Raw genomic sequence first — 20,939 nt, forward strand, 5'->3', positions numbered from 1 at the left:
CTATTATCTACAGGTCAACAAAGAAAATCAAAATACAAACAATGAATTTCAGCAGCCTCTGGTTTACATACAGAAGGCTGGATTATAGTAGGGAGGATAAATGGAAAATTTAAAATACCTTTGAATTTATCACCTATATGTTTTCATTAAAAAAGTATAACTGACATCTATACTTAGTTGAATAATGACAAAATGTACAAAGTCTGAAATAGTGCATGGGCATAATTAAAACATAAAATATTATTTAGTGTAATTTGATTTTTTAACCTGAATATTTTCTTTCTTGGTAGTCAAACAAAAATTTGGATATTTCAATTAATGCATCAAACAACTTTAATCTCAACATTACATGGTCAGTTGGTTCAACAGGTAAGAGGATTTTGTTGTCACATGTCTTTCACATCTGTTTATGGAAGGTGTTCTAACATGGCCTTTTATTCTTAATTCAAATAATTGAAATAAAAAAATATATGTCATTGTGCTGATTCAGGTAAAAATAATAAGTAGTATGATTAATAAAGTTTCATTCCTTTGTTAACTTTGTCCCTTATTCAATTAAAATTAGATGGTTAACAAATATTGTACACCACTTAAAATGGCAGTTTTATGAATTGCTATGATTTTAATTAAGATAGATTACTTCTTTAATGACTAGGGACTGAGATTGCAATTATTTGATTCACTATTGAAGCTATAAATTTAACTATTAACCTTAATACTGATACAAAACAATGATGTTCTGTGCATGTTAATTTCTATTACTTTCAAGCTTAGAAATATACTATTCCCTTTGTCAGCTTCAGTGCTGAGAGAAGGTTAAAAAAACCCCTATACTTAATATGTCTTCCATAATAAGGTTTAAAAGTTGAAGTTTTTGGCTTTTAAAAAATGTAACCAAGTTGAAATATAAACTATGTTGGATTATAAAAAAGTATGCTCACTTTTTTTTTTTTGTATTTGCATCTTAGGAAATTCTATTACTTTTTATTTTCTATATGAAAGATATACTCTTACATCAAAGTGTTGGAGTCTTATTTAAAGAAAATATGTGGATTCTCAGTTATTCATATTTGATTTCTGAAAATCAAGTCATTATGCTATTTAATATGGAGAATAATGGAGATGTAGATTTCAAGAATGATAAAGTCTTTGCAATTCTAGAACCTACATTACATGTGTTAAAAATGAGAAGTTTGGGCAACTATATAGACATTTTGTTACTGTGGTACCAAAAGTATAGTAAAGTCTTGGTATTTTGAGCTTCACTAAGAATTCATGACGGAACACTGGGCTTGCTCAGTCGGTAGAACACGTATCTTCTGATCTTAGGGTTGTAAGTTCAAGTCTCATGTTGGGTGTGGAGATTACTTAAAAATGGAATCATTTTTAAAAAAGTAATTCATGAAAACTTGTGCTATTAATTTGAAATTTACTTTGGCACAATAAACTGACTATGGAAGATTTTTAAAATTTGTTAACAAAAATATATAAAACCTTTGTAAAAGTTTAGAACGGTCTTTTTTTTTTTTTTTTTAAATGAAAGAAGTTGTTGTAACTTTTAGATTCCCAGAACTAAATCTCAGAAATTTTTATTTTTGGGATTAGGAGATGGGGTCAGGAAATCTGCCTTTTATAAAAGCATCCCACATAATTTTGGAATAGGTGATGAATTTAATTCAACTTCTCAGTATACTAATTCTAAATATTTTTACTTAGTTAAGTAAGTAAGGTAGAAGTCTTGGTAAGATTGTTGGAAATGTTTTGTTCCATTTGGTTAATTTCAGTAAATACTTATTGAGTATGTAATATGTGTTTAACTAATTGAACATTTAGCTCATGTTTTAAATTGTAGCCTCCTTTCAATTTATTCAAAGCAATGATGGTTCAATTTGTAAGACAAATAAATTTATTTCTTTTCCATTTTTTAATTGGACTGAGACATGTGAAATATGTTCTGATTGTTTTGAGAGGCTCTGTGGAGTAGTAAATGGAAGGAGTTCAGTATCTGGAGCTAATATATATCTGAGTTCCAAAGAGGAATCTACCATTCAGTAGCTATAAACTTAACTTTCTGAGGGTCAGGTTTCAATTTGAAAAATAGAGATGGAATACCTCTGGGATAAAACTGTTACTTGAAAAGAATGAAAATCTCCATATCACTGCCTAGTACATAGCACTTAATCAGTGGTATCGTTTTTAAAAATGATTTTTTATACTATTTCCATTACATTTATGAGTAATCTTATTTTATTTCTCCTTTGTCACTCTAAATAGTGAACAGGTTTATTTTGATAATTATGTTTTTATATGTATAGTTTTAAAGATTAAGTAAATATAACATATATTTTTAAGTTCCTAAAGATCCTTTTATCCTAATATGAGTTTTAAAATTTTGTTTTTATTATTTACGTTTTAGCTGGAACAATATCCGGAGAGGAGACTCCTATAGTTTCCAAAACTAATATAAAGGAATACAGAGATAGCTTTTCCTATGAAAAATTTAACTTCAGAAGCAATCCTAACATTACATTCTATGTGTACGTCAGCAACTTTTCCTGGCCTATTAAAATACAGGTAAGTGTTAATAGTATTTAACATAATGCCCATTGAATATTTTCTTCACAAAAACAATGCTGTTATTGTTCAAAGTAATGATATCGGTAAGATTTCTGTGTTTTAAACAACATGAAACGTATTGAGCTTTGATAAAAAAGGGTACTTAGAATGTCTGATGATGAATGTGTTTGTTTATTTTTTGACTGTTTGAGAGCTATTGGTTTAATATTAATTACAGTTTCTTTTCTGGTAACAATGGAGTGCCAGTGAGGCAATATTATTTCGCCTAGTTTATACTCTAACTGAAAGGGTAGGAAAACAGAATCCAAGTACAGAAAGTTTATCTACATGGTTTCGAAGTTTAAGACCCAGCACAGGTAGAAGATAGGTCAAGAGTAGATGGTTTATGGTTTTCTCCTTCTTTATATTAGCTCAAAGGGAAGGTTTTGGCCTGATTAAAGTACAGGTGGTAAGTCTGAGGGCTGGTGTCCAGGAAAGGAGTGAAAAGCTGGCTATTTCTTGGGACTGGACTTTGCAACAGACAGCAGATCTGCTCAGTCTCTGTGTCCAGGCTTTTGACACCTCTCACAGTTATGAGAGCCATGGAAAAATGTGCTCGAGTATTCCTCAGGGTCTCCAAAGGAAGACAGAACCAGATTCTGGGTTTAGAATATCACAGCTGCCCTCTGGCCTAGGCAGCATGTTTCTCCCTTTCTTCTTTATTTTTCCTTTTTTTGGGGGGCAAAATCTAGTGAAGGGCAAAATCTTTGCTGCTTTAACACTTCATTTTTCTGTGGCCCAGCAATGAAAACTGTCAGTTATGCAGTCAACAGATTATCTGTTCTACCTTCAGATTGTGAAACTCAATTGCCTTACATTTCTAGTTTACTGGTTCTCAAAGTATGGTCCCCAGATCACGAGCAGCTGTGATAATGAACATTTTTTTAAAAAAATGTTCATGCTAATGATACTGACTCATTAAAAAAAAAGTACTAATTTTTCAATGAAATTGTATTCTAAGAAATGCATCAAAACTTCAGATAACTAGATTGGGTTTTGTGATAAATTGTGTACTTCATCTGAGGGTTAGATACTCTGTTCTTACAGCTCTACTTGAAATTATTTGCTTTGTTTAGAATTTCATTTTTGCTTTATTATATACTGAACATAATTTAAACTTCATTAAAAATTTAGGTAAGCAGTACTTAACAGTTCTTTAAGATCCACCACCTCTCGTTGTTGATTACTTTATGCTACATATAGATGTTGGATATTTCCTTCCTTTTTTTTAAAAATTAAGTTGTATATTTCGTTTTTTATTGTGTTTACTGATAGGCTGCCAAAGGTTTAGATTTACGGCGAGGAAACATTTAGGATGTTCTTCCTATCTTGAATTAGTCAGGGTTTGTGTTCTTTATTTATGCTTTTATGAAAGAAAAGCCTATATGTTGTAATGTTGGATTTGTTCATATTTCATTCTTTTATGACTGATTATTTGATTAGATTGAATTCAAATTAGTATATGGAATAGTTCGTATGTACCAAGCTCTGTGCGAGGTCATTATGTTTTAAAATCCTTAAGAGGTGCCTGGGTGATTGATTTAGATGCTAATACGGTCAGAAAATGCTGGAAATATTTTGACCTTGAGGATGTTGGATGCATCATTTTATTTTCTAGAAATTTTACAGAAATATGAATCAGATTCCACTTGGTATATTCAAATTATGACTAAAGGCAACCAAAGGGCTCATCTATTGAGCTTATTAAGTAGTAATTAAATTAGATATAACTGTTATATCTTAAATAGTTTCATGTACTTCATGTCTTGGTTATCTATTCTATTTTTAAGCAAATTATATCATTATTATTGAATGTTCATGAATATTTAATGGTTAAAATTAAATTTTTTAATTGAATTTTCTTTTGAGAATATACTAGTTCTAGAAACCACACCAGAATTTGTATAATAAATTGGAATATTCTACTCTCCCCAAATAATAAAATTTAGAAAGAAAGTAACTGATGGCTAACATAGTTACAGCCTAATTCCTACTCTTTCTTTATAATCATTATATTAGGGAACCTGGGTGGCTCAGTGGATTAAGCCTCTGTTTTTGGCTCAGGTCATGATCTCAGGGTCCTGGGATAGAGCCCCACGTCGGGCTCTCTGCTCAGTAGAGACCCTGCTTCCCTCTCTCTGTGCCTGCCTCTCTATCTACTTGTGATCTCTCTCTCTCTTTCAAATAAATAAGTAAAATCGTTTAAAAAAATCATTATATTAGTTCTGAAGAATATGTCCTATTAAAGCATATGAGTACATGTTGTTTATAGGATTATAAAAAACTTTCAGTTATTAAACATAAAATAGTAAAGTTATTTCAATTGAACTTTATTTGCAGTAGCATTGAAATAACCATTTTTAAAGGCTTTTGAATGCTCAATCAACCTTGTTATACAGGGGTAAACTTCAGGTGGTCATTTTGTATTTTTTTAAATTTATTGTTGGATTTGATTTGTTAAAATTTGATTAAGAACTTTTATACCTATGATTATGAAGGGTATTAGTCTATAATCTTCTATTGTTGTAATCTTGTTTGACTTTGTATCATGGTACTGCTGGCCTTATAAAATGAATTAGGAAATATTTCCTCTTAATTTTTGAAAGACTTGTGTGCAATTGATATTACTGTTTTTCTTAAATTTGTGGTAGAATTCAATATTTAATGTATTTGGACTTGCAGTTTTCTTTGTGGGAAGGTTTTAGCTAAAAATTCAAAATTCAATTTCTTTAATAGATTTAGAGCTTTTCTGGTTTTCTATTTCTTCTTGAATAAGTTCTATCAGTTTGTGTGTCTCAATTATATTTCTCCCATTTGATTTAACTTGTAGAACTTATTGGTAAGATTATTAATAATATTTACATGTTATCCAGTGGATATCATCACTTTCATTTCTGGTATTCATAATTTTTTTCTCCTTTCTCTCTTTCTCTTTTTTTTCCCTTGATCAGCCAGAGAGTTATCAGTTTCACTAATTTTTCTTAAGGAAACAAATGGTTTCATTTGTTTTCTCTATTTTTTTCTATTTCTTTCATTTCTTCTCATTATTCCCCTTCTTTTGCTTACTACGACATTAATTTGCTCTCCTTTTTCTGTTTTTTTAAGATGAATACTTTCCAATTTCCTTTTTGATTTCTTTCTTTGTCAGTGGAGTATTTAGAAGTGGGATATTTTATTTGCAGCTATTTGGAAAATGTCTAAAAATGTTTCTGTCATGTATTCCTAATTTAACTTCATTGTCACAGAACATATTTTGAATGATTTCAATTTCTTAAGTGAGACTTATTTTATGATCCAATGTGTTTGGCAGAATAGTGGCTCCACAGAGGTAACCACGTCCTAATCCCTGGTACCCGTGGATCTATTATCCTACATAAAAAAGGGGAGTCTGAACATGTGATTAAGGTAGGGCGTTAAGATGCTTACCCAGGATTGCTAGGGAGATCCAACCTAATTAGCTGGGTCTCAAAGTAATGTTTGCTCCCTGAAGTCAGGGATGGAGAGGGATGTGCATACAGGAGAAGAGTTAGAGAGAAGCAGATTACTAGCTTTGAATATGGGATAAAGGGGAATCTAGAAACTGGAAAAGTGGAGGAAACAGGTTCTTCTTGAGAATACCTAAAAGGAAACACAGCCCTGCCAATACCTTGATGTTAGTTCATTGAAACCTCTATTAGACTGCTCACAACAGAGCTGTAGGAGTAAATATGTCAGATTTCTAACATACAGAATTGTGTTAGTAAATGTGTATTGTTATTTAAGCTACTAAGTTCATGGTAATTCCTTGCCACAGCAGTAGAAAATGAATAAATCTGGTGTCTTAGTACATTGGACTGTTATTTTATTATTAACAAAGTAACACTGACTGGGTAGTTTATAAACAATAAAAATTTTTTGCTCACCATTCTGGAGGCTGGAAAATCAATATCAAGGCACCAGCATTGTCAGGTATCCTCTTTCTCATTCATAAAGTAGCACCTTCTCACTGTATCCTCACATGGTGGAAGAGGATAGGGAACTCTGTGGGACTTCTTTTGTTGGAGCACTAATCCCTTTGATGAGGGATCCATGCTTGTGATCTATTCACCTTCCAAAAGTCTTGCCTATTAATACCATTGCCTTTAAGAGTTAGCAATTGAACAGATGAATTTTGGGGCAGGGGCATAAACATTCAGATCATAGCATCCAGTATATGATCTATTTTAGTAAATGTTTCTTGGACACCTGCAAAGAAATTACATTTTGCTGTCATTGGATGGAGTGTTCTACAAATGTGAATTTGGTCAAGTTGGTTGATGGTTTTGTTGTCTTCTAATGTTCTCATTGATGTTCTGTCAGTTTGAGAAATGAATGTTGAAATCTGTGACTGTAATTGTGGATTAGTTATTCTTGCAATTCTATCAATTTTTACTTCATGTATTTTGAAACTCATTTTTACTTTGATACATAAATGTTTATGTCTTTTTGATGAATTGATGACTTGACTTCATCGTTAGGAAATCACTTTCTATATTCCTGGTAATATTTGCTCTAAAATTTACTTTTCCAGATATTATTATAGCCGCTCTAGCTTAGTATTGATTATGCTATAAATTTTTTTATGTTTTGTTTGTATTTAAATTCTAATTAGTAATTTATAGTGTAATATTGGTTTCGGGAGTAGGATTTAATGATTCATCAATTATATTATCACACAGTGCTCATCACATCAACTGCCCTCCTTAATACCTATTACCCATTTAGCCCATCTCCCTAGTCACCACCTGTCCATCAAGTCTGTTTGTTCTCTATAGTTAAGAGTCTCTTTATGGTTTGCCTCCCTTTCTTTTTTTTTCCCTTTCCCATATGATAATCAGTTTTCTCTTTTAAATTCCATGTATGAGTAAAATCATATGCTGTTGGTCTTTCTCTGAGTGACTTATTTTGCTTAATATAATCTCTAGCTCCATCCACATCACTGCAAATGGGTGAGATTTGATTCTTTTTAAAGGCTGAGTGATATTCCATTGCATATATATACACATACCACATCCATTCATCATCAGTCAGTGGAAATTTGGGCTCTTTCCATTATTTGGCTGGCTATTGTTGATAATGCTGCTATAAACATTGGGGCTCATGTGCCCCTTTGAATCAGTATTTTTGTATCCTTTGGGTAAATGCCTGGTAGTGCAATTTCTGGGTCATAGGGTTAGCTCTATTTTTAACTTTTTGAGAAGTATCCACACTATTTTTCAGAGTGGTTAGACCAGTTTGCATTACCACCAACAGTGTAAGAGGGTTCCCCTTTCTCCCCATTCTCGCCAATACCTGTTGTTTCCTGTATTGCCAATTTTAGCTAATTTTAGCTGACAGGTGTGAGGTGATATCTCATTGTAGTTTTGATTTGTATTTCACTGATGGTGAGTGATATTGAGCATCTTTTGATGCATCTGTTAGCCATCTGTATGTCTTTTTTGGAGAAATGTCTATTCATGTCTTCTGCTCATTTCTTAACTGGATTATTTGGTTTTGGGGTGTTGAGTTTGGTAAGTTCTTTATGGATTTTGGATACTAACCCTTTATTAGAGATGTTATTTGCAGATATCTTCTCCCATGCAGTAGGTTGCCTTTTGGTTTTGTTGATTGTTCCCTTTGCTGTGCAGAAGCTTTTTATCTTGATGAAGTCCTGGTAGTTTCTTTTTGCTTTTGTTTTCCTTCCCTCCAGAGAGATAACTAGTAAGAAGCTGCTGTGGCTGATGTCAAGGAGGCTACTGCTTGTGCTCTCTTTTAGGATTCTGATGGATTTCTGTCTCATATTTAGGTCTTTCATCCATTTTGAATTTATTTTTGTGTGTGGTGTGAGAAAGTGGTCAATTTCATTCTTCTGCATGTTGCTATCCAGTTTCCCCAACATCATTTGTTGAAGAGACCATCTTTTTTCCATGGATATTCTTTCCTGCTTTGTTGTATATTAGTTGGCCATAGTGTTGTGGGTTCATTTCTGAGTTTTCTCTTATGTTCCATTGATCTCTATGCATTTTTGTGCCAGTGCCATACTGTCTTGACCACTACAGCTTTTTAGTATAGCTTGAAGTCTGGAAGTATGATGTCTCCAGATTTGCTTTTCTTTTTCAAGATTGCTTTGGCTATTTGAGGGTCTTTTGTGGTCTGTACAAATTTTAGGATTGTTTGTTGTAGATCTGTGAAAAATGTTGATTATATTTTGTGTTTTTGTGGGTTTCTTTTTTTTTTTTTTTAAGATTTTTTATTTATTTTGTTGGCAGAGAGAGAAAGAGAGTGAGCACAAGCAGAGGGAGCAGTAGGCAGAGGGAGAGGGAGAAGCAAGCGTCTCCCCATGGAGGAGGGAGCCTGATGCAGGGCTCAATCACTGGACCCTGGGATCCTGACCTGAGCCAAAGGCAGATGCTTAACTGACTGAGCCATCCAGACACCCATGCTGTTTGCATTTTGATAGGAATTGCATTAAATGTGTAGATGCTTTGGGTACTATAGACATTTTAACAATATTTGTTTTTCTAACCCATTAGCATGGAATGTTTTTCTATTTCTTTTTGTCCTCTTCAATTTCTTTCATAAGTGTTCTCTAGTTTTCAGAGTACAGATGTTTTACTTCTTTGGTTAAATTTATCCCTAGGTATCCCGTGTTTTTTTTGTGGTGCAAAAGTCAATGGGATTGATTCCTTGATTTCTCTTTCTGGTTTTCATTATTGGTGTATAGAAATACAACAGATTTCTGTATGTTCGGTTTGTATCCTGAGACTTTACTAAATTTGTGTCTCAGTTTTAACAATTTTTTGGTGGAGTCATTGGGTTTTCTACATAGAGTATCATTTCGTCTGTGAATAGTGAAAGTTTGATTTCTTCCTTATTTGGATGTCTCTTATTTCTTTTTGTTGTCTAATTGCTGAGGTTAGGACTTACAGTACTATGTTAGGTAACAATGGCAAATTATATAAGACTGAAGAATCACAGACCTGTACCCTGGAAACAAATAATACATTATATGTTAATTAGTTGAATTTAAACAAAAAAAAATAAGAGTGAGACAAGAAAATGAGAGTGGACAATAAACCTGTCTTGTTCTGGACTGTAGAGGAAAAGCTCTCATTCCCCATTGAAGATATTACCTGTAGGTCTGTCATATATAGCCTCAATGATGTTGAAGTATGTTCCCTTTATCCCTACTTTGTTGATGGTTTTTATCAAGAATTGATGTACTTTGTCAAATACTTTCTCTGCATCTATCGAGAAGATTATATGTTTTTTGTTCTTTCTTTTATTAATGTGTATCACATTGATTTACAGACATTGAACCACTCTTGCAGCCCAGGAATAAATCCCGTTTGATCGTGTTGAATGATTCTTTTAACCTGCTGTTGGAATTGTTTTGCTAGTATTTGTTAAGAGTTTCTGCATCCGGGGCACCTGGGTGGCTCAGTTGTTAAGTGGCTGCCTTTGGCTCACGTCATGATCTCAGGGTCCTGGGATTGAGGCCCACATTGGGCTTGCTGCTCTTTGGGAAGCCTGCTTCTCCCTCTCTCACTTCCCCTTCTTGTCTTTCCTCTCTCTCTCTCTGTGTCTCTCTGTCAAATAAATAAATAGAATCTTAAAAAAAAAACGTTTCTGCAACCATGTTCATCAGGGATATTGGCCTGTAATCCTCCTTTTTAAGTATGGGGTCTTTGGTTTTGGAATCCAAGTAATGGTGGCCTCATAGAATGAATTTGGAAGTTTTTCTTTCATTTCTATTTTTTGGAGCAGTTTGAGAAGAATAGGTATTAATTCTATTTAGATGTTTGGTAGAATTCCCTTGGAAGCCTTTCTAGGCCTGGGTGTTTTTTGATTATTGATTCAATTTCATTGCGGGTTATCAGTTCAAATTTTCTCTTCTTCCTGTTTCAGTTTTGTTAGTTTATACCTCTCTAGGAATTTATGTAATCCAGATTGCCCAGTTTGCTGGCATACATTTTTTCATAATATTCTCTTAAAAATGTTTGCATTTCTCTGGTGGTGTTTATGATCTCTCCTCTCTCATTCATGATTTTACTTATTTGGCTGCTTTCTGTCTCTTTTTGAAAAGTCTGGCTAGGAGTTTCTCAATTTTAGCAGTTCTTTCAGAGAATAAGCTCCTAGTTTCATTGATCTATTCACTGTTTTTTTATTGTTTCCATATTTTTTATTTCTGCTCTAATCTTTATTATTTCCCTTCCTCTGCTAGATTTAGGACTCATTTGCTGTTCCTTGTTTAGCTTCTTTGGGTGTAAGGTTAGGTTATGTATTTGAGATTTTTCTTGCTTCTTGAAGTAGGCTGGTATTGCTATATTCTGGCCTTTTAGGACTGCTTTTGCTGCATCCCAAATGTTTTAGACTGTCATGTTTTCATTTGCATTTGTTTCCTTGCATTTTTAAAATTTTTCTTTAATTTCCTGGTTAACCCATTGATTGTTTAGTAGGATGTTTCTTAACTTCCATGTATTTGTGGTCCTTCCAAATTTTTTCTTGTAGCTGACTTCCAACTTTCAAAACATTGTGGTCAAAAAATATGCACAAGGGGCGCCTGGGTGGCTCGGTAGGTTAAAGCCTCTGCCTTCATCTCAGGTCATGATCCCAGGGTTCTGGGATCGAGCCCCGCATTGGGCTCTCTGCTCAGCGGGGAGCCTGCTTCCCCCTCTCTCTGTCTCTGCCTGCCTCTCTGCCCACTTGTGATCTGTCTGTCAAATAAATAAATTAAAAAAAAATGCACGATATGATCTCTGTCTTTTTGTATTAGTTAAGGCCTAATTTGTCACCCAGTATGTGATGTATTCTGGAGACTGTCCATATGTACTCAAAAAGAATGTGTAGTCTGCTGCTTTAGGATGAAATGATCTGAATACTTCTGTTAAGGCCATCTGATCCAGTGCATCATTCAAGCCCTAGTTTCCTTGTTGATTTTTGCTTAAATGATCTGCCTATTGCTCTAAGTGGGGTGTTAAAGACCCCTACTATTACTGTATTATGATCAATGAGGTCTTTTTTAATGTTTATTATTAATTGATTTATATATTCGAGTGCTCCCAAGTGGGGGCATAAATATTTACAACTGTTAGATCTTCTTGTTGGATAGACTTCTTTATTGTGATATATTACTCTTCTTCATCCCTTGTTACAGTCTTTGTTTTAAAATCTAATTTGTCTGATATAAGTATGGCTACTCTGACTTTTTTTTTTTTTTTTTTATGTCCATTAGCATGGTAAATGGTTCGCCATCCTATCTCTTTCAATATGCAGGTGTCCTTAGTTTTAAAACGAGTCTCTTCTAGGCAGCATATAGCTGGGTCTTGTTTTTTCCATTCTGATATCTTATGTCTTTTGATTGGAGTATTTAGTTCATTTTCATTCAGAGTGATTATTGACAGATATAAATTTAATGCACTTATATTACCTGTTAAGTTGTCTTTTCTGGACATTTTTTCTCTTCCTTTCTAGTCTTTATTGATTTTGACCTTTCTTTCCCACTCAAAGAGATCCCTGTAGTACTTCTTTCAGGGCTGGGTTAATGGTCATGAACTCTGTTATTTTGTTTGTTTGTTTGTTCTATCTGGTAAATTCTTTATCTTTTCTTCTGTTCTGAAAGACAGCTTTGCTGGATAAATTATTCTTGGTTGCATATTTTTCCCATTCAGCACATTGCATATATCATGTCACTCTTGTCTGACCTCCCAAGCATCTGCAGAGAGTTCTGTTACTAACTGGATTTGTCTTCCCTTGTAAGTGAGGGATTTTTTTTTTCCTTTGCTGCTTTTGGAATTTTTCCCTTATCTCTATTTTGCAAATTTTATTATGATGTGTCTTGCTGTTGGCCTGCTTTTGTTGAGTTTGATGGACATTGTCTGTGCCTCCTGGATTTGGATGTCCTCCCCCACCGCCCCCATATTAGAGATATTTTCCGCTATAATTTGCTCAAATAAACATTCTGCCTCCCTTTCCCTTTCTTCTTCTGGTACTCCTGTGATGCAATGTTATTACACTTTATGGAGTCTCTGAGTTCCCTAAGTCTACATTTGTGATCCAGTATTTTTCTTTGCCTCTTTTTTTCAGCTTCATTATGTTCCATTTTAATCTTCTGTCTCACTTATTTGTTTATCTCCTTTTCTATCTTTGTGGTCGTTTCACCCAGCCATTTTTGCATCTCTGTTATTGCATTTTTTATTCAAGCCTTAGTAGTTTTTAGGTCTTTTATCTCTGTGGTAAGAGGCTTCATGGTGTCTTCCAAGCATTTCTCAAGCCCAGCTACTATCCCAGTTGTTGTTTAAAATTCTGGATCAGGCATATTACTTATATCTCTTTCAATTAGATTTCTGACTGTGACTATTTTTTGTTCTTTCTTTTGGGATGAATTCCTACATCTTGGCATTTGTCTAGGTTTCTGTCTTTTTGTTGTTAGGAAAACCTATTTTGTTTCCTGCTTCAGAGAGTAATGCCCTATTAAGAAGAGGTCATATGATGTCCAGGGCCTAGTGTTTCAAGAAGTGTTATTGGTTTATGTACTGTGCACTGTGCTGCTATGTTATGGCTGTCCTTTCCCTCAGGTCCGTCCTCTGCAGAGTTTCTCCTTTACCTTGGCGGGGAGTGTTTGCAGCTTATCCAGTGTGTGGTGAGTTTTAAGGAGGTGTACTCTGGTCTGCTTGTTAAAGGGGCCTGATCTTTTTTCCACTAGATCGGAAGCTTTGTAGCACTCTCTGGTGAGTAGACTTGGTGTATGTGGGAGTTTGTGCTGGTCTTCTGGGGGAGGGGCCTGTTGCTCTGGCTCTCAGGCACCCTTGCCCTAGTACAGAACCACCTGCATAGTGCAGGGTAGTGGGGCTGCTGTATGCATGTCAGGCCTCCACTGTGAGCATTGGGCTACTCACTGAAGTCCATCTGTGCTCATGGGTGGAGAAGAAATCGGTGCTCTAAAGTTCAGCTCTAAAGAGTGGAGTTTGTGCTTGCCACTGTCCAGCAAGCCCTCAGAGAAGAATAAGCAGTCTCCCCTCATGTGTTCTAGGTGTCCTTCAGATCTGTGCCTTCACCTTGTCTGTGTTCCAGCTATCTGCCCACCGCAGCACAGTTCACTTGTGTTCTATCTCAGACATGCCAGCTGAGTTTCAAAACTCCAAATTTTAGGGGCCTGGCATGTGCATACCCTTGCTGATCCTCTCGGGAAGTCTCACTGCACTGGGACCACTGCATTTTTGTATCAGAAGGATGGTCAGAAAAATGCACAGGAAGTAGAAGTTTTAGAGTAAAGAATAGCAAAACGCCACAACCAGGTTAGCTGCCCTCAGCAGGTGTCTCTGCCCCAATGCTAACGAACAGGACAGGGTAATGGTGCCCCCAGTCTCTTTTACCTCCTGAGCGGCACTGCCACCTCTCCCAAAAGTACTCCAAGAACTGGAACCTTCTCTCCCAATCTGATGCAAGCTATCCTCAGACCATGATGTCTGCTCCCAGGTTTCTCCCCTTCTTTTCCACTGTGGTACCACTATGCCCAATGGGCTCGACGTCTCCTACAATGCAAACTTCTGTAACTACAGTCTTTCAGCTCTGCTGGTTGTAAAAACTCATGATAATCAACTCTTCTCATTTTCTCAGTCAGTGGTTTTGGGGAATTGTTTTTCTTTGCAATCCCCTGTGAGCTGCTCTCTCTCCTTCTCTCTACTCTATCTGTGATCAAGACTCCTTCTCCTCCACAGCAATTCTGATACTTTTTCCCCAAATCTTGTGTCTGCACCTCCTACCTTCCATGACGTGGCCTCTTTTCTCCCTCTACTTGTGCAATGTGTTCTCTCAGTCCTCAGATCAATTTCTTGGGTGTTTAAACTGATTAGATATTTATCTAGCTGTGTTCTAGGGACAAGGCAAGCATAGGGCCGCCCTACCACTCCATCGTCATGACTGCCTCTGTAGAAAACTCTAGAATGCTATATCATTTTTCATCCTTTTACTTTAGTCTATTTTTCATTTTATATTTAAAGGGGTTCTCTTTTAGGCAGCATGTTGTTTATCCAATCTTAAACCATGTACAGACGATACACATATAGTTATATCTTTGGGTTTTAATCTTATTATTATTTGTTTACTATTTTTCTTTTGTTCTTCATTCTTCCTTTCTTCCTTTTGTCTTTTTAAAATTATTTTTTATTATTTCATTTTATCCTCTCTTTTGGTTTATTAGCTACAATTCCTTTTTTGTTATTTTAGTCATTATTTTATAGTTTATCATATTTCTCTTATACTTTTTATTGACTAATTTCAGGTAATATTACATCACACATTTTTTTGTATCTTAATTCTAAAACAATATACTTTCATTTTCATCTTGCTGGGATTTGAGCCATTGCTGAATATGTTTTACTGCTTCTTATATTAGAAAATCCACACTACACTGTTACTATTTTTTATATAGTCAGTTATATTTAGATATATTAAAAATAAGAAATAATCTTCTACTTTACCAGTGTATTAACTCTTTTCAGTATTCATCTTTCCTTTTTTTCCTTTTTGTAGATCCAGATTTTTACCTGGATATCTATCTAGTGTCATTTTCTAACTGTGTAAGGACATAGACATTTAACACTCTAGTGTAGATCTGCTGGGAAGGAAGTGTTATCAGTCTGTATTCTGAAGACATCTATTTTACTTTTTCAGAGGTTGAAGAATTCTAAATTGTAGATTTTTCTTTCTTCAGTTAAAAGTGTTTCTCCACTGTGTCTTGGTTTGCAGTATTCTTAGTGAGATATCTGCTTTTAATCTTATTCTTTGTATGTAATGGGTCTTATTCCTCTTTTTGCAATTTAAAATTTTTAACTTTTTCACTGATTTTGGCCAATTTGATTATGATGTATGTAGGTTTGGTTTTCTTCCAGTTTCTTGTGCATGGGTTTTACTGATTTGTAAAATTATAGTTTTCACCAGATTTGGAAAGCTTTTTCAATTTTTTTCTGTACACCTTTCTTTACCTTTGGGAATTGCAATTGTACATATATTAGACTGCCTGAAATCGTTCCTTGGCTCTCTAATACTTTGTTTTTATTTTTTATTCAGTCTTTTTTTCCCTTTGTGTTTCATTTTTGGTATTTTCTTTTCCTGTATCTTTAAATTCATTAACCTTTTTTTCTGTAGTGTCCAGTTTGATGTTAATCCCGTCCAGTGTATATTTCATCACAGACATTATATTTTTTGTATCTAGAATTTTGATAAGATTTTTTTAGAAAATATCTTCCGTCTCTACTTAACATGCTCTATTTTTTCTGCCTTACTTAATATATGGAATACAGTTATTATAACTCTTCTATAAATTGCCTACAAATTGTATCATTTGTGTCATTTCTGAGGTTTTTTTTCTTGTTTTATTTTGCTGCTCCTTGTGGGTCATATTTTGATTAGATAGCAAACATTCTAGATTTTATATTTTTGGGTGCTAGGTATTTATCAATTTTGATAAATAAATTTAAGCTTTGTTCTGGTATGGAGTTTTTCTTGGAAAAAAATTGATCTTTTCAAGGCTTTGTGTTTTGTATTTTGCTAGGCAGTTTCAAGGTGGCATTTAGTCTGGAGTTAATCTTTCCATTACTGAGGCACTGTTCTTCTGGGTACTGTACTCTATGATGCATGAATTATAAGGTTTTCTACTTTGACTTTTGGGACTATGACATATTCTCAGCTCTATGAGTTTTGAGAGTCTTTTTCTCTGCTCCTTTCAATTGGCTTCCCCTCCCCAAACTTGGATAGTTTTTTTATTTGTTTGTTTGTTTGTTTGTTTTGGTTTTTTAACCAGTAAGTAGTATTTACTGGACGACTCATGGGGACCCTGAGCAATTCTCTGTAGCAATCTGGGAAGTCGTCTTTTCTCCAGTATATTGTCTTATAAACTCTAGCCACCTTGGCCTCTTCAGGTGTCATTTTCATTCCCCAACTTCAGAAAATTTCTGGAATATACATGAGTTCACTCTCCTTTTGATATAGCCTTAAAATCACAGTAATCTCTGACATTTAAGTGCTCATCTCATTTTTTTCTGCACTCATGAACATTTGTCCTATAAATATCAACATTGGTTGATATCTAATTTCTGAAAACGAGTGTTTTATATATTTTATCTATTTTAATAGTTGGTTTGGCTGGAGAATAAATTTATTTCCTCCATATGGGGAAGAAGGAAAGATCCTACATGTAATTTTGAGTTTAAAGAGTAAATAGAATAAATATGCTAGCCATAGGTTTGTTCACTAAATGAGTGAACCACATATATACTTACTATAAATGTGGTTTTATGTTTTTACTTGTAATATGTTTTATTTAGTAACTTAAACTTGAGCTTCCAATTAATTTGTAGATAAATGGTAGTCAGGTTGTAGACATACATCTATGTATTTTAGATTTCATAGGCACATACTGTTGTGGATTCCAAGCTGTGACTTATGAGGGAATTTATAGTCCATAGATGGAATTGTTCATAAATATTTACAAACTACAGTCTATGGAAGCAGTTATTTTGAAAAAAGTGACTGAAATAAAAAAGTACAAAAAGCCTAATTCCTATTGAAAAATATCCATCAGACTAGGAGATACCAAGAAACATTCAAAAATAAATATCACTTTTATTTTCACATTTTATCCAGGGCATTTCTATTGTTTTTGAGATAAACTAGCATTTAACTTTTCTGATCATTTTTACTTAATTTATTTTAACATTTGTTTCAGTAGAGTTGCTACAAAGGGGAGAACATTCCGAGTATGGTTGAAAGAAAGTGCTTCAGGTTACTTTAGCCCTTCTATTTGTAAAGTGCTTCAGGTTACTTTAACCCTTCTATTTGTAATTTAATTCTTTGTATTCTTACATGCTATAGCATAAAAGATATAAGAAGAATTTAATATTTAATTATTTGTTGTTTGCATAACAAAATGCTTTTTTATCATATCCTTTTGGTAAGTCAAACATTTCACATAAATTTTATGTAAATTACTATTAATAGTATTTTTATAATTTTATGTGGTACTTCATTTTTTCCATCACAATTCTTTTGAGCATTTTCATTTCTAATGTTTCCATATATATTTGCTTTTTTAAAAAAATTTATTTCTTTTTTTCAGCATAACAGTATTCATTGTTTTTGCACCATACCCAGTGCTCCATGCGATCCGAGCCCTCTCCAATACCCACCACCTGGTTCCCACAACCTCCCACCTCCCACCCCTTCAAAACCCTCAGATTGTTTTTCAGAGTCCGTAGTCTCTCATGGTTCACCTCCCCTTCCAATTTCCCTCAACTCCCTTCTCCTCTCCATTTCCCCTTGTCCTCCATGCTATTTGTTATGCTCCACAAATAAGTGAAACCATATGATAATTGACTCTCTCTGCTTGACTTATTTCACTCAGCATAATCTCTTCCAGTCCTGTCCATGTTTCTACAAAAGTTGGGTATTCATCCTTTCTGATGGAGGCATAATACTTCATGGTGTATATGGACCACATCTTCTTTATCCATTCGTTCGTTGAAGGGCATCTTGGTTCTTTCCACAGTTTGGCGACCTTGGCCATTGCTGCTATAAACATTGGGGTACAGATGGCCCTTCTTTTCACGACATCTGTATCTTTGGGGTAAATACCCAGGAGTGCAATTGCAGGGTCATAGGGAAGATATGTTTTTAATTTCTTGAGGAATCTCCACACTGTTTTCCAAAGTGGCTGCACCAACTTGCATTCCCACCAACAGTGTAGGAGGGTTCCCCTTTCCCCACATCCTCTCCAGCACGTATTATTTCCTGTCTTGTTAATTTTGGCCATTCTAACTGGTATAAGGTGGTATCTCAATGTGGTTTTAATTTGAATCTCCCTGATGGCTAGTGATGATGAACATTTTTTCATGTGTCTGATAGCCATTTGTATGTCTTCATTGGAGAAGTGTCTGTTCATATCTTCTGCCCATTTTTTGATATGATTATCTGTTTTGTGTGTGTTGAGTTTGAGGAGTTCTTTATAGATCCTGGATATCAACGTTTTGTCTGTACTGTCATTTGCAAATATCTTCTCCCATTCTGTAGGTTGCCTCTTTGTTTTGTTGACTGTTTCCTTTGCTGTGCAGAAGCTTTTGATCTTGATGAAGTCCCAAAAGTTCATCTTCGCTTTTGTTTCCTTTGCCTTTGGAGACATATCTTGAAAGAAGTTGCTGTGGCTGATATCGAAGAGGTTACTGCCTATATTCTCCTCTAGGGTTCTGATGGATTCCTGTCTCACATTGAAGTCTTTTATACATTTCAAGTTTATATTTGTGTACGGTGTAAGAGAACGGTCGAGTTTCATTCTTCTACATATAGCTGTCCAGTTTTTCTTTATTGAAGAGACTGTCTTTTTTCCACTGTATATTTTTTCCTGTTTTGTTGAAGATTATTTGCCCATAGAGTTGAGCGTCCATATCTGGGCTCTCTACTCTGTTCCACTGGTCTATGTGTCTGTTTTTATGCCAGTACCATGCTGTCTTGGTGATCACAGCTTTGTAGTAAAGCTTGAAATCAGGTAACGTGATGCCCCCAGTTTTATTTTTGTTTTTCAACATTTCCTTAGTGATTCGGGGTCTCTTCTGATTCCATACAAATTTTTGGATTATTTGCTCCAGATCTTTGAAAAATACCGGTGGAATTTTGATCAGAATGTCCTTAAAAGTATAGATTGCTCTAGGCAGTATAGACATTTTAACAATGTTTATTTTCCGATCCAAGAGCATGGAATGGTCTTCCATTTTTTTGTGTCTTCTTCCATTTCTTTCATGAGTGTTCTGTAGTTCCTTGAGTACAGATCCTTTACCTCTTTGATTAGGTTTATTCCCAGGTATCTTATGGTTCTTGGTGCTATAGTAAATGGAATCGATTCTCTAATTTCCCTTTCTGTATTTTCATTGTTAGTGTATAAGAAAGCCACTGATTTCTGTACATTGACTTTGTATCCTGCCACGTTGCTGAATTGTTGTATGAGTTCTAGTAGTTTGGGGGTGGAGTTTTTTGGGTTTTCCATATAAAGAATCATGTCATCTGCCAAGAGAGAGAGTTTGACTTCTTCATTGCCAATTTGGATACCTTTTATTTCTCTTTGTTGTCTGATTGCTGTTGCTAGGACTTCTAATACTATGTTGAACAAGAGTGGTGAGAGTGAGCATCCTTGTCATGTTCCTGATCTCAACGGGAAGGCTATAAGCTTTTTCCCATTGAGGATATTTGCTGTGGGTCTTTCATAGATAGATTTTATGAAGTTCAGGAATGTTCCCTCTATCCCTATACTTTGAAACATTTTAATCAGGAACAGATGCTGGATTTTGTCAAATGCTTTTTCTGCATCAATTGAGAGGACCCTGTGGTTCTCTCTTCTCTTATTAATTTGTTCTATCACATTGATTGATCTGCGAATGTTGAAGCATCCTTGTAGCCCTGGAATGAATCCCACCTGGTCATGGTGGATAATCTTTTTAATGTGCTGTTGGATCCTGTTTGCTAAGATCTTGTTGAGAATCTTAGCATCCATATTCATCAGTGATATTGGTCTGAAACTCTACTTTTTGGTAGGGTCTTTGCCTGGTTTAGGGTTCAAGGTAATGCTGGCTTCATAGAAAGGGTCTGGAAATTTTCCTTCTGCTTCAATTTTTTGAAACAGCTTCAGGAGAATAGGTGTTATTTCTTTCTTGAAAGTTTGGTAGAATTCCCCAGGGAATCCATCAGGTCCTGGGCTCTTGTTTTTTGGGAGGTTTCTGATCACTGCTTCAATCTCGTTACTGGATATTGGTCTATTCAGGTTGTCAGTTTCTTCCTGGTTCAATTTTGGGAGTTTATAGTTTTCCAGGAATGCATCCATTTCATCTAGGTTGCTTAGCTTATTGGCATAGAACTGTTGATAATAACTTCTGATGATTGTTTCTACTTCCTTGGTGTTCATTGTGATCTCTCCCTTTTCATTCATAATTTTATGAATTTGGGCTTTCTCTCTTTTCTTTTGGATTAGTGTGGCCAATGGTTTATCGATCTTTTTGTTTCTTTCAAAAAAATAGCTTCTAGTTTCATTGATACATTCTGCTGTATCTCTGGTTTCTACCTCATTGATCTCAGCTCTAATCTTGGTTATTCCCCTTCTTATGTGTGGAGTTAGTTTGATTTGTTGTTGATTCTCCAGTTCTTTAAGGTGTAGAGACAGCTGGTGTGTTCTGGATTTTTCAATTTTCTTGAGGGATGCTTGGATAGCTATGTATTTACCCCTTAGGACCGCCTTTGCTGTATCCCATAGGTTTTGGACCGAAGTGTTTCCATGAATTGTTTCA

The 20,939-nt window shown here is 34.8% G+C and overlaps 1 protein-coding gene across 1 annotated transcript in view; it reads left to right on the forward strand.

The window, feature by feature from the left end:
- The window catches only part of ATRNL1 (attractin like 1), a 796,208-nt gene that overhangs the window by 312,906 nt on the left and 462,363 nt on the right, over positions 1–20,939 (forward strand). Inside the window, exons 23-24 of the mRNA XM_032313798.1 lie at positions 291–369; positions 2,417–2,574. Of these exons, the coding sequence (XP_032169689.1) occupies positions 291–369; positions 2,417–2,574 (237 nt within the window). The remainder of the gene's footprint in view (positions 1–290; positions 370–2,416; positions 2,575–20,939) is intronic.

This window comes from Mustela erminea, chromosome 14 (assembly GCF_009829155.1).
Source record: "Mustela erminea isolate mMusErm1 chromosome 14, mMusErm1.Pri, whole genome shotgun sequence".
NCBI lineage: Eukaryota > Metazoa > Chordata > Mammalia > Carnivora > Mustelidae > Mustela > Mustela erminea.